This window comes from Periophthalmus magnuspinnatus, chromosome 10 (genome assembly GCF_009829125.3).
Source record: "Periophthalmus magnuspinnatus isolate fPerMag1 chromosome 10, fPerMag1.2.pri, whole genome shotgun sequence".
Taxonomy (NCBI): Eukaryota; Metazoa; Chordata; class Actinopteri; order Gobiiformes; family Gobiidae; genus Periophthalmus; species Periophthalmus magnuspinnatus.
Window position 1 is genome coordinate 3,653,963 of NC_047135.1, and position 12,724 is coordinate 3,666,686.

Consider the following 12,724-nt stretch of genomic DNA (forward strand, 5'->3'; position numbering starts at 1 on the left):
CACTGTTTTATACACATGAAAACTCTCACGTTAATGACTCGTAAACCCTCTGGAAAAGCTCTTTGCTCCGGGCGTGTAGTGCAATGTCATCCTGCTGGCAAACTCATGAGATATAAGTTTAACACCTGACAGCAATTTGCCCACACACACATACACCGCACCGAGCCATAAACGCAGCCAAATATAGCCACTGACATATCATCTTCAGGTTCCTCGAAGACTTTGGTATTCAATGTTTCACAGCTTCTTCTTCTCAGCTCCTCGCTCGCTCTGTCTCGTATTGCACTGGCAGTCTTCAGTTTACTCTGCAAGCCTTAAATCCTGCAGCAGATGCCATATGGAGCCTGCCTTTTTAAACAATGTTGACAATATGTTTGAGGAACAATAGTTTCCATCAACCCCAGTATAAACGGGACACATGTGCAGCGGGGGCATGGCTGAGCAGAAATACTGTATGCAAATTAGGACCATATGTTAGCATTGCATTGCTAGCTCCTATTCATTTGGCTCTGTGTAAAAGCGACGTATATACTGAGATTGTACTGATGTTTTGTATAGATTTTTTATCCTAATCAGTCATAAGCTTTGAGTTGTTTGTTTGGTTTTCCATTGGACAAGTTTGCCAAAGTCCTGTCGTTGTGCGCTTGGCTTCCACAGTCCATACTTTGTCTCGTCCTGCATAGCTCCTGTCTTGGCGTAATATTACAGTGATATCAGGAACTCACCGTTGATGTGCAAATTCATGATACATTGAAATACGATATGGATTTTCCCCCATCTTTTTACGCAAAGAAATATTTTTACAGGGACAAAATAACTGTAATTGCCTTAAATTACACTGCAGTATAGACACGCTCTACGATCATCATTGTCTGTATAATATCCAGGGCATCAGGTCCAATCAGACGTCTGTGTAATCCCTGTTATAGTCCAATATGTGCTGCCTATATCCACTCGGGCTGCTTTCTTTATTGCCTGTTGCTTGTGGAGGGGAAACGCTGTCGGCTGGATCTTCTATGGTGTCATATAAACTTCTCCATCTTTTTATTTGACACCTCGGATGCTACGGCTCTCCTGGGCTCGTAACAGTCCAAGTAACATCTAAAATCTTATAGTCTCTAAAGCTGAATTACCTCCACATGTTCCTGAAGCAGGGTCTGTAAAGTGGTGCCATTGATTGCTGTCACAGAAGCCCACCTCTCAGAAAAGTGACCCCCCGGGCACACACCCGGCCGGGCCCTTTGTTGTGGTCCCACTGTTTGATCTCTTGCCAGGGGTCCCAACTCAGAACACATGTCTGCTCTTGGTATGTTTACAAAACAGCAGTCAAAATCAATGAGCGTCATTAATGTTAAAGCGTGCCATTCTCTGGACAGTGTCATAAAGACAAGTGTTGTATGCACCAGTTAAACACATTTGGCTGTTGTAAATGTGGATGACTTTAGACATGTGCCAGTAAAATGATTCAGAACGCTCTGATGACATGATTAATGTCACAGCGTGGACAGTATATTTGATTTAAGAATAGTTTTCCTATGGATATAATATTGTTCTCGGTTGTTTTACTTGTCTGAGGGATTTCTAGCCACTAGCAGTGTTTTCATATTTGAGCAGAGTCTGTGCTGTCCTGACCACATACCTGCATATTTTCACTGGGAGCGCGGCCGCGTGCAGCGTGACGCGCCGCGCGGAGCCGGGCTCTGATTGGCTCAAATCGAGGGTGTGTTTCCAGCGTGGTTAGCTTTTAAACAGACGTGAATTTGTGCTGGAGATTTCGGTCTGTGGTATAGGCGCTCCTGGCACCCCACCAAGAAGCCTCCGTTTGTGCCCAGACGCGTGCCATGTCCTGCTCCCGCCCCGCGAGACTCTGCTGCAAATCCACTGGACTTTAAAAATACTGCTGCGCTGCAATTTCCCTTTACGCGCTGGTCAGCCCGTCTGCGGAGGCTGGCACAACTTTAATGGAGAAGAGCAGCAGGCAGGGCAGTAACCACGCACAAAGCAACGCACAAAGCAACGCACAAACGCACAAAGCGACGTGATATCGCCGTGCGTGATAAAGCCACAGGACGCAGATTATCTCGACTCCACGTGCACCACCATAAGAAACAGCAGATCCTGAAATGTGAGGTTTTAACTCTTGGACAGCTCCTGTTCCTGAGCCGTGGAGCCACTTTCAGATCCACTCCACAGACTCAAACCTCAATTAGAATGATAGATACTGCAGTCTTTAGGTAATAATTATCTATATTTAGAACTATAAGTGGTCGTAATTTTGGTTAGGTTAGTGCACAAAGCCAAGTCCTGCTCTGGGCTAATTTCATTCATGGTGTAAATATAGCCTTGGTCTGAAAACTTTTTTTTTTTTTTTTTTTTTTTGGTAAGAACCTAGATTCATTGTGTCAAAATATTGTGTGAACCTGGAGGTGTCACGTGTTACAATAATCACATCTCCTTCCAAACCTACAGCATCGACATTAAGATACCTCCTGTTTTATAGACTTAAGTCATGCTCATGTTGTTTACTTTAAAATACTAATACTGTATTTTAGTTTTTTTCCTGTAGGTCTGTGAGTAGGCCTAGCTCATAAAACGCACTGCTGCAGAGGTCCAGAGTTATACTAACGTGTAATTAAATAGACCGCGGGAGGTACAATAAGAGCAGTGGGCCCCCTAGAGGCTTCTAATACAACTGCTCCTACACTTCCTTCTTCACTTTTACTTATAATTAGCACGTTCAGCCAATCAGAGCTTCAAGTCTGACCATCAACATCCTGCAGACAGAGACCAGTGCTCAGTGTGCCCAGTTTTATTCCACATCCTCATGTTCTGTTCTTTAAAATGATTAATCTGATGATAACATTCTGAAACTGCAAACATCATAATATAATGTACACTTCCAGATTAAACCATGTCCAAACCCATGATGCTCTGTGGTCTATGGTTCCATACAGGACTGGACATGACTGAACACACTCTACTCCACCAAAACAGCTTAAACTTAAAGAACCATGAGCCACATTTCTACATATTTGCTTTAATTTGAATGTGAGAACACCTTTATGGTTTATGCACAAGGCTTTCTTCTTTTATCACATTTGTTTTGTGGAAAAAAACAGACTTTCTACTAAAAAAAAACCCTTAAAAACCCCATTGCTGTTGTTGCAATTTGAGTTTTTCAGCCATAAAAGGAGCAAAGACTGTCTCAGCACAAGCAGACAAGCAGAAGAAAAGGTGAAAGTCAGAAAGAATGTTTGTTTTATATATATTTTTTATGTTTTGCATTGTGTTTATTGCTCCTCCATCAAAGTAAACTTGATGATAAACGCTGGTATGACTCGAGTTTTATGGCAAAAACGGGGACTTTCACTGGACACTCCCCTAAAAACCTTGGACGTGGATGTCTGCGCCTCTGATTGGTCCTGGAGCCCCGGCCGACAACACCTGCTTAACTCCTTCATCCAAATTGACACCCAGGGCTCGGTGAGAAATATAGGCAGCATCCCTCCACAGCGCGTGCACACTCCGCCAGTCCTACAGCTGCAGTCCTACAGAAGACAGCGCTCCAGCAGCACCACCAACACCACCACACACAGAGGACACAGCACCACCACCACCACCACCACCACCACCACACAGCAGACACAGGGGGATCTTTGCTGGGGAGCCACAACGCAGAAGACGCGATGTTTGTCAAAGTGGCCGTGGCGCTGCTGGTTCTGTCAGCGCTGGAGCAAGTAGTGCGCTCGGATAATACGGACATTCACAGTCACGATATTCCCCCAGAGAAGCCAGCGAGCCAGAAAGGACGCCTGTCTCTGCAAAACACAGGTGAGCGCAAGATCAGAGGAGAAATGGAGTGATTGGCGCAACACATCTGCGTGGCGTGGGTCTGTTCGGACACGTGTTCTGTGTGGAGACGACTCTTTTTAACTCAAAAATCACGCTGCCCTTTTGATTACTTAGACATCAGATATCTTGTAAATACACTCAGACAGAAATCCAATATGTTAGTAAACTATTAATAGAATGGTACCAGGTAATAGGTAATGTATACGAGGTGCGCGCGTCGGGGGCCTGTGCGTAAAAGGTGCGTAAAAAAAACATTATGGAGAAATCAAGGTCTAATTGAAGGTGGTTTGTTTAAACAGGTTAGTGGAGCGATGCCCGGAGCCACATCTCCACTTCGAGAACTTGTCCTTATTATGTCATACAGCTGAGAGGGAATAGTGTTATTATCATTTAAGGTGCTTACTTCACTTTGCAAAGAGTTGTGCGTCCTGGCCACAACCTGCGTCAAAACCTGAGCACATAATTGTTATCCAAGCACACACGCATGCACAGTCTTATTATTATTGTTATTATTATTTTCTAAGGCGGGATTCGGGGCATAGAAGCTGTGTAATTCAATGCACGCTGCGGCTGAGGCTCGTACGATCCAAGCACATTCTCCTAATGCCAAAACAAGCACTGCTGACAGCGGCTCACTTTTCCTGCGCACTTAAGTTCAACTCCTACAAATCCCAACTCTTCCCCTTCCCCCTGAACCCAGCCACGCTCCCCACATCACCCCCTGAACAGAGCTCTCTTTGTTGACAACATTTCTAATAACTTTTTGTGTTAGTCTTCATTTGCTGTGGTCTGGAGACGTCCTGACGCAACTGGTGCTAAATGTTCTCACGCCCATCACTTATCAGCTCCGAGACAAATCACGCGTGTAATTATGTTTTACTTAGGTCAACAGTTTGGCTTTTCGCTGCCAAACTGTAACTCCATATGGCTTCTTGGCGTGGCGCGCATTTTTCCATATTAAATTGGAAATAAAGGGGCTATCAAACGCATTCATTCCGCAACATTTGTTTCTGTAACGAGTCTCTTGCTGGTAATCTCATAACGTCTAATTATATGTAACTTATGGTCTTAGACAGCAATTTGAGGTTACTTTACTTTCTTCTAGTAATTTATGTCCCTGCTCATTTGTTCTGCCTGTGCTGCCATGGCTTTAGTAGACACAAGCAGCCTGGGGCCAGATTACAACGTGCACAACATGGCATTATGCATTTACTTGACGTACCTAAATGAATGTGATTATCCTAAAACCATGTTCCCCTTCTAGCCCTTTGAATCGTGATGATGCAAGCCAATAAATGTCACATAAGCCACTTGTTGATGCCTGCTGACTTTATAACTGTGCTAATGTTTCTTTCACAAGTGTTCTATCTGCAATGCACCATCTCCATGCCAGCCGTTGCAGATGGAGTTTGCTGCAGAATGACACAGTAATATCTCCGTAGTGTTTCCTCTCCTTCGCCACTTTGTTTAGTTTCACCGGGGCAAAGCAAAGACGTGCACAAATCGCTGCGAATCTCAAATTGCCACCTGCATGAGAGCCATAGGAGCCGTGTGGCTTGGTGCAGCAGACAGAAAAGGGGGAGGTGGTGGTGGTGGTGGTGGTGGTTGGGGGGGTGACTGCCAACTTGCCCCTGACAATGTGCCCCTGTCTCCACCGTGCACTTAACAATATGGTCCCTCCTCTAACCGTCGCCGCTGTGTATTTTTCTATATTGTTTTCTTTAGCTGAGATCCAGCATTGCCTAGTGAACGCGGGGGATGTGGGCTGCGGTGTGTTCGAGTGCTTCGAGAATAACTCCTGTGAGATTCGGGGGCTTCAGGAAATCTGCATGACGTTTCTACACAACGCTGGCAAATTTGACTCTCAGGTATACAACTCTACAGTGTTTTGTAACTGCAGGCAGCATTCCTCCCGCTTAGCCCTGCTTCACTGCACTCAAGAACACATTTGTTTCATTTGATTTTGTTTTTTTTTTTGTACTTCGCTGCGCCTCGAGTGGTGGAAGTTTTCGCAGATTTGCAGTCAAACATAAACTTGTAATCCACTTTCCTCTCTCGGGACATCCACTTCCCTCTCAGTAGACGATGCATGTACAGTTGGGATAGGGGGTCAGAAGAAGCCAGCTGGCGTGGAGCCTTGTCAGCTCCTTTTTCATACACAGCGGAGAGTGCAGCAGTGCCAAGCCAGGCCTGACTGGGGTCTTAATATGTCTATAGGGTCACATATAGGAACTCACATTTTTGGCAGATTACGCAGACCACAAGAATGACACAGTTGACTGCTATTCTCACCCATTTTAATCACCCCATTAAAAAGCATAGTCACACTTTCATATCACATACCACACTGATGCTTTAACCATATTTTATGCACGAGTTTGTTCAGTGTTTCCCAATAATACAGGGGACTATGGCGGACCCCCACGATCTAATTTTTGCCCCCATACTCTAAAATGAATCTGAATGAAAGACTACTTCATGCCTAAACGTATAGAAGTAACTATATTTTATCAACAAAGCTAAAAAGTCACATGTATTCTCTATATATTGCACTGAATAAAATGATAATATGGATCTCTTAGGCCACCGTAGTCTCAGTATAAACTTGTATAAACTTATTTTATGAACAAGTTTGGATAAATACAGGAGACTATGGCGGCCCCCCACAGTCTAATTTTTGTCCACACAGTTTAAAATGATTCTGAACAAAAAACTAGTATTATCTTAAACATATAAAAGAACTGTATTTTTTATCAGCAGAGCCAAAAAGTCACATTTATTCTCCACATATAGCACTGAATGAAATGATAATATGGATCTCTTAGGCCACCGTAGTCTCAGTATAAACTTGTATAAACTTATGAACAAGTTTGGATAAATACAGGAGACTATGGCGGCCCCCCACAGTCTAATTTTTGTCCCCGCAGTTTAAAATGAATCTGACCAAAAAACGACTTCACGCCTGTAGTAATGTCTTAAACATATAGAAGTAACTATATTTTATCTGTCACATTTATTCTCCATATATTCCACTGAATAAAATAATAATATGGATCACTTGGGCCACCGTAGTCTCAGTATAAACTTGTGTAAACGTATTTTATAAACAAATTTAAACAAATACAGGAGAATATGGCGGCCCCCCACAGTCTAAAATTTTGCTCCCGTAGTCTAAAATGAATCTGAACCAAAAACTACTTCATGTTTGCAGTATTGTCTTAATATAAATAACTATATTTTATCTGCAAAGCCAAAAAGTCACATGTATTCTCTATATATGGCATTGAATAGAATGATAATATGGGTCTTTTAGGCCACCGTAGTCTCAGTATAAACTTGTATAAACTTAAACGAAAAACTACTTCATGGTTGTAGTATTGTCTTAAACATATAAAAGAACTGTATTTTTAGTATTTTTTTCTCAACAAAGCCAAAAAGTCACATTTATTCTCCATGTATTGTACTAAACAAAATGATAATATGGATTACTTGAGCCACCGTAGTCTCAGTATAAACTTGTATAAATTTATTTTCTGAACAATTTTTAACAAATACAGGAGAGTATGGCAGCCCCACAAAGTCTAATGTTTGCCTCTGTACTCTAAAATGAATTTGAATCTACCTTTAGTATTATTTTTTTTATCACCAAAGCCAAAAAGTCACATTTATTCTCTATATATTGCATTGAATAAAATGATAATATGGATCACCTGGGCCACCGTAGTCTCAATATAAACTTGTATAAACTTAAACGAAAAACTACTTCATGCCTGTAGTATTGTCTTAAACATATAGAAGTAACTATATTTTATCTGCAGAGCCAAAAAGTCACATTTTTTCTCCAGATATTGCACTGAATAAAATGATAATATGGATCTCTTAGGCCACCGTAGTCTCAGTATAAACTTGTGGGACTCACTGCTGTTTGTTTTGAGTTTCTGTGAGTATTTATTTCTTAACCCAAGATGGCCGCACTGACATAACTCATAATATTCATAACAGGAGGGGGATGTGCAGCTAAAATCAATATAAAAATACCATGTGATCAATGAGGAAGTCCTGGCCTCCATCTGGGACAATGACGTCACCACAATCTACAAAAAACTACCGATACCTTATGGCCCCATTAAGTTGAATCCATGTTGTTTCATGATCAATTTTATGTTTCTTTACGGTTTGATCTGGAGCTTGCACTGCCAAAACCTTCTAGCACCTAAAGACCTGCACGCTGAGCTGATGTATTTTAATTTTTGTGTATGCCAGATGCCCTACCTCACACTACTCATGGACCGTGTTGATACTGACAGTTATGTAAATGCAATTGTGATGTTAATTTAAAGACGTCAATGGCCCGACAGCCTCTATCCCAGGCGATCTGACCCCACCAATGAGCACTACCCCCCTGTCCCCGCCCCCGATACCCTCCCCTCCCCACACCTGTCATAACTGCAGTAGTGGATGAAGTATTCAATTGTGTTATTTAAGTAAAAGTGCAGATACAGAGCCAAAAAGTTACTCAAGTAAAAGAAAAAGTATCACATGAAAACATCTATATAAGTAAAACTATTTAAGTACCTGTTTAAATATGTACTTTTGGAGTAAAAAGTAAAAGTATTTCAAGTGTTGTTAATTAGTTAAAGTGTAAATGTAGTGATACTGATTCAAAATGACACTTATTTTGTTCACCGGTAACAATACAAATCAATTTCTTCATTTTTCTCATGAATTTTGTGTATTTATTTTAGTTTTGTTCAAAGCCGAACCTTGATCTCAAAAACTTTAGTCAGGATTTTACTACAAACATGGTAAAAATAACCCCTCAAATCATATGAAAAGTACTTTTTACTTTTCAGTCCTTTTCAGAAATGTAGTGGAGTAGAAAGTACAGATACTGCTCTCAAATGTAGTGAAGTAAAAGTAAAAAGTATCCAGTTTAAAATGGTCTTAAGTAAAGTACAGATACCTGCAAAAGTTACTTAAGTACAGTACTTCTACTACTACTTCTTGTACTTTGTTACCTTCCATCACTGCATAACTGTGAATCTGTTTACTGTCTACAGGTCTAAACGTAATTTCCTAGTTACTCATGACAATAACAATAAATCCATGAACTCTTGAATTAATATATTTGTATGTTTTGTTCAGGGAAAGTCGTTTATCAAAGACGCTCTTAAATGTATGGCCCACGGGCTCCGGCACAAGTTCAGCTGCATCAGTCGGAAGTGTGTGTCCATAAAGGAGATGGTGTTTCAGCTGCAGAGAGAATGCTACATCAAACACAACCTGTGCTCCGCCGCCAAGGAGAACGTGGCTGTGATGGTGGAGATGATCCACTTTCAGGACCTGTTTCCCAAAGGGTGAGTCGTGCATGGACACCGCAGGTTGGGTGGTGTTTACAGATATTTAAAGAGCTCATGTTATTCTATTTGTTGATCGATCTGTGTTATAATGTTGTTTCCTCATCACAAACAGACCTGGAGTTGTGTTTTGTTTCATTCATTCGCACATGTTTAACACACAAACCCTGCATATTTAGGCTGAGTTCTTCTCTCAAACTGAAAACACTCTGTTCCACCTTGTGATGTCATCATGTGGTGATACAGGAAGTGCTTTGCTATGTTTTTAAACTCCACACACCTTCATTTCTAGAATCATTTGGATAATTTCAGCTCTGGAATTGCCAGTCTGCACTGAACTAAAGGTAAAAATGAGCTGTTAATTTGAAAACTACCACTTCATGACATCACAAGGTGGAACGGAGCATTTTGAGCATTGGAGATGTGGACAGACTAATAATAAAGGAAACAAAAGACAACTCCAGGTGTGTTTTTAAGGAGGTAACAGCATTATAACACGACTTAAAGCTCAAAAAGAGTTAATTTTGTGTAATATAGGATCTTCAATGAATGGCACAAGAAAAATTATAATTGAAATTTTACATGTGCAGAAGAAATACACATTAAATTCCTATTATGCAATGTGGGTTTAAGTGTCTTGCTTAAGGACACAACACAACAGTTTGTACTAGAGCCACTGCTGACACTCTATACCATAATTTTACATCAGTACAAAAACTAAACAATTCCCTGTAACCAAACCTCCAGACTTGATTTTTTTGTAAGTAACATTTGTGTTTAGTGTTACTATTTGGATATTTTTGCTTCTACTTGAGTAATGCTGTTACTGGACGTGGTGTTAAAAGTGAAATCCTGATGTCGTCCCTATGATAATCTGCTATAACTGATGCTTTTATCGTCAAATTCATTGTTTCTCTGTTTAATACAACTCCTATTGGTCTGAATGCGAAGGACTTGACCAATCACAGCGAAGTGGGAAGTTTCAGAAGACAACGATGGCTTTAATTTACCTTTTAAACCAAACCTATTCTGCAAAATCGACTTTTCAGAGCTTTTAACCACCGTTATAGTTGTTTCTCACCATTTACTCTGTTGTTTCTTACAGTGATTCATGCACGTTTGAATCAATCTTTAATTTTCAAGACGCCATTTTGCAGATCAATCCCATTTTCACATTTACCGGTACACGCCCTTTTCTCCGTACTTCCTTCGTTCTCCAATTTTATTTCCTTAACTGGTCGTTCACGTAGTATTCAGCCGTGTTGTGTCGTCAATTTGAGGTATGAGGTCCCCATGTTTACGGCGACATCCGCTCCCACTGGGCTCCGCGGTTTTCTAATGCGGAGGTCAGCAGCGTGTCTTTCGTTGCGTCGTTTTAGATGAATATTGCGATTTAAAACGTGCAGATGATGACATAATGATCCACGCGTGTCATAGAGCAGACGCAAGCACAACTGGTCTTCTTTAAAAGTAAAATTAAGTGATTATGAATACGTCGAAATCATAATCTGGCTCGAAAAAAGGGATATTAATGTTATGGCATGTCGCCCACCCTGACTCATGGATGATTTTTTTAACCTATACTTACCTTTGATTATAATGGGTCTTGTATAATAATCTTGTAAAGGCTTGCTCTCACTGTTCGCTCCTGTTTACTTTGCGTGTACCTCTTCCATGTATAGTCATCGCATGGATCAGCTTTTGAATTTATGTCTTCTCCAAACGTCTGAGCGTCTGATTTAGTATTTTGTGTGTTTTTAGCCCATATGTGGAGCTGGTGAACATCCTCCTGAGCTGCGGGGAGGAGGTGAAAGACGCCCTGACTCGCAGCGTCCGACTGCAGTGCGAGCAGAACTGGGGCGCTCTCTGCGACAGCCTCAGTTTATGTTCCTCAATGGCTCCATCTCCAGCCGGAACAGCCTCCGATCTCCGCCGCCCCGTCCCTCCGCCGCCCCCCCACCCGGAACCGGAGCACCCAAAACCCCCCAAACAAGGCGACGCTAAGGACAAACCCAGTAAAGTGGGGTTCAGCGCTCACCCTCGTAACCGTAGTCAAGGTCCCCGGCGTCACAGTCCGGAGGCGGGGTTAGCGGCGGAGCAGGACGACGCAGAGGCCACCGACATCAGGAGGTGAAAAGAAAACAGAACTTTTTTTTTTTTTTTTTTTGGCAAATTAAGCAACACTTATTAACACATGTACACACACACGACGACACACTGACACACAGAGACTGAGCAGAAGGAAGCCCGTCTTTTCCTGTTCCTATTCCGCCCTCTCCAGTCATTCCAGCGCTCCACTCGGTAAACTTGCAGGGTAATTGTGGTGTAGCTGTTATGCCAGACTATAGGCCACGATTTTTATTAAAAGAATACGTTAATAATAATTGTTAATAGCATGATTGTTTCAAACTATTTTGGCTCCAATCCAGCGTTTCTTCAAATCATACTTACTGTAAGATTTGATAATATTTGTATTATTTATTTAATTCTTTATGCGATGTTGAAATATCAAAATGTACATAGGAAAATCTATATTTATATCCACATGTATAAATATAGTAACAATATGCAATTCTGATATTTGACCTAATGTGGCGTGCTGTCTGTTGTCTCCACACAGTATTGCAGTGGGAATGTGTATTCTAGTTACTTGATAATAATAATAATAATAATAATAGTAATAATAATAATAATAATAATAATAGTAATAATAATAATAATAATAATGACAACTCATACAGGTTTCAAGTCCAATTCTGGCACATATGAATTGCAGTGCGTGACGGCCTCAACGCCAAAAACTTGTGCGTTCAGAAAAGTGCAAGTCCACTCTAAAGAGGGATGTAATACTGTCACTATACAAACAGATATCGTAGTAAATAGTGGGCGATCATTGGCTTTTTCGAAACATAGTCTGCGGTCAACTCTAGTCTTACTGTTGGATAGGATTTAAGACACGTATATATTGCATCAGTCCCATTCACTGCTAACAGAGCTTCGGGCAAAGCCATGTCACCCCAAAAAACCCCATAATTGGAGTTTTTAAACAAACTCACACATCAGCTGTCTTTAGTAATAGCACAAGACTTGATACTCAGCTCTAAATCAATGTGCCTAAAACCTGTTATGGTCCACAGTGAGCGCCTCTGTGTGAAAGGACGATACTGTGTTATAAGAAGGTTTTAAAGCTGTTTAACCATTGTAAAGCTATTTTTTTCGTTGAGCCACAGTCTTAGATGTTGCACTTTGATGATTGTCAGCTGTGTAGGACTGCTGCAGGTTTAGATATGATACTACAAAACATCTCTAAGCACAATGCACACGATCATATATTCTTAGTTCCGCCGTGTCCACCACCCCCTTCCTCGTTTATGTACCTACGGATTTGTTTTTCCAGTTTCTGAATGTGTTGCTGTCACACAGGGGGGCAGGAGGCACTTTTCAATGTATTTTATATCGTTAAAGGCCCCGTATTACGCTATTTTTTATGTTATGATGTTGTTTTCTCATCGCAA

The 12,724-nt window shown here is 41.3% G+C and overlaps 1 protein-coding gene across 1 annotated transcript; it reads left to right on the plus strand.

The window, feature by feature from the left end:
- Positions 1-3,636: 3,636 nt before the first annotated feature.
- On the plus strand, positions 3,637-11,872 carry stc2a (stanniocalcin 2a). Its single transcript, XM_033974382.2, has 4 exons — positions 3,637-3,831; positions 5,578-5,720; positions 8,998-9,209; positions 10,971-11,872. Exons 1-4 carry the CDS (start codon positions 3,687-3,689, stop codon positions 11,341-11,343), a joined length of 873 nt encoding a protein of 290 aa, XP_033830273.1. The 5' UTR covers positions 3,637-3,686; the 3' UTR covers positions 11,344-11,872.
- Positions 11,873-12,724: the final 852 nt, after the last annotated feature.

Excerpts from the sequence above, each read along its gene's own strand:
- stc2a (XM_033974382.2), top strand. The coding sequence starts at position 3,687 with ATGTTTGTCAAAGTGGCCGTGGCGCTGCTGGTTCTGTCAGCGCTGGAG. Across the intron at positions 3,832-5,577 it reads CCTGTCTCTGCAAAACACAG|CTGAGATCCAGCATTGCCTA; the intron begins GTGAGCGCAAGA and ends TGTTTTCTTTAG. Across the intron at positions 5,721-8,997 it reads CTGGCAAATTTGACTCTCAG|GGAAAGTCGTTTATCAAAGA; the intron begins GTATACAACTCT and ends TGTTTTGTTCAG.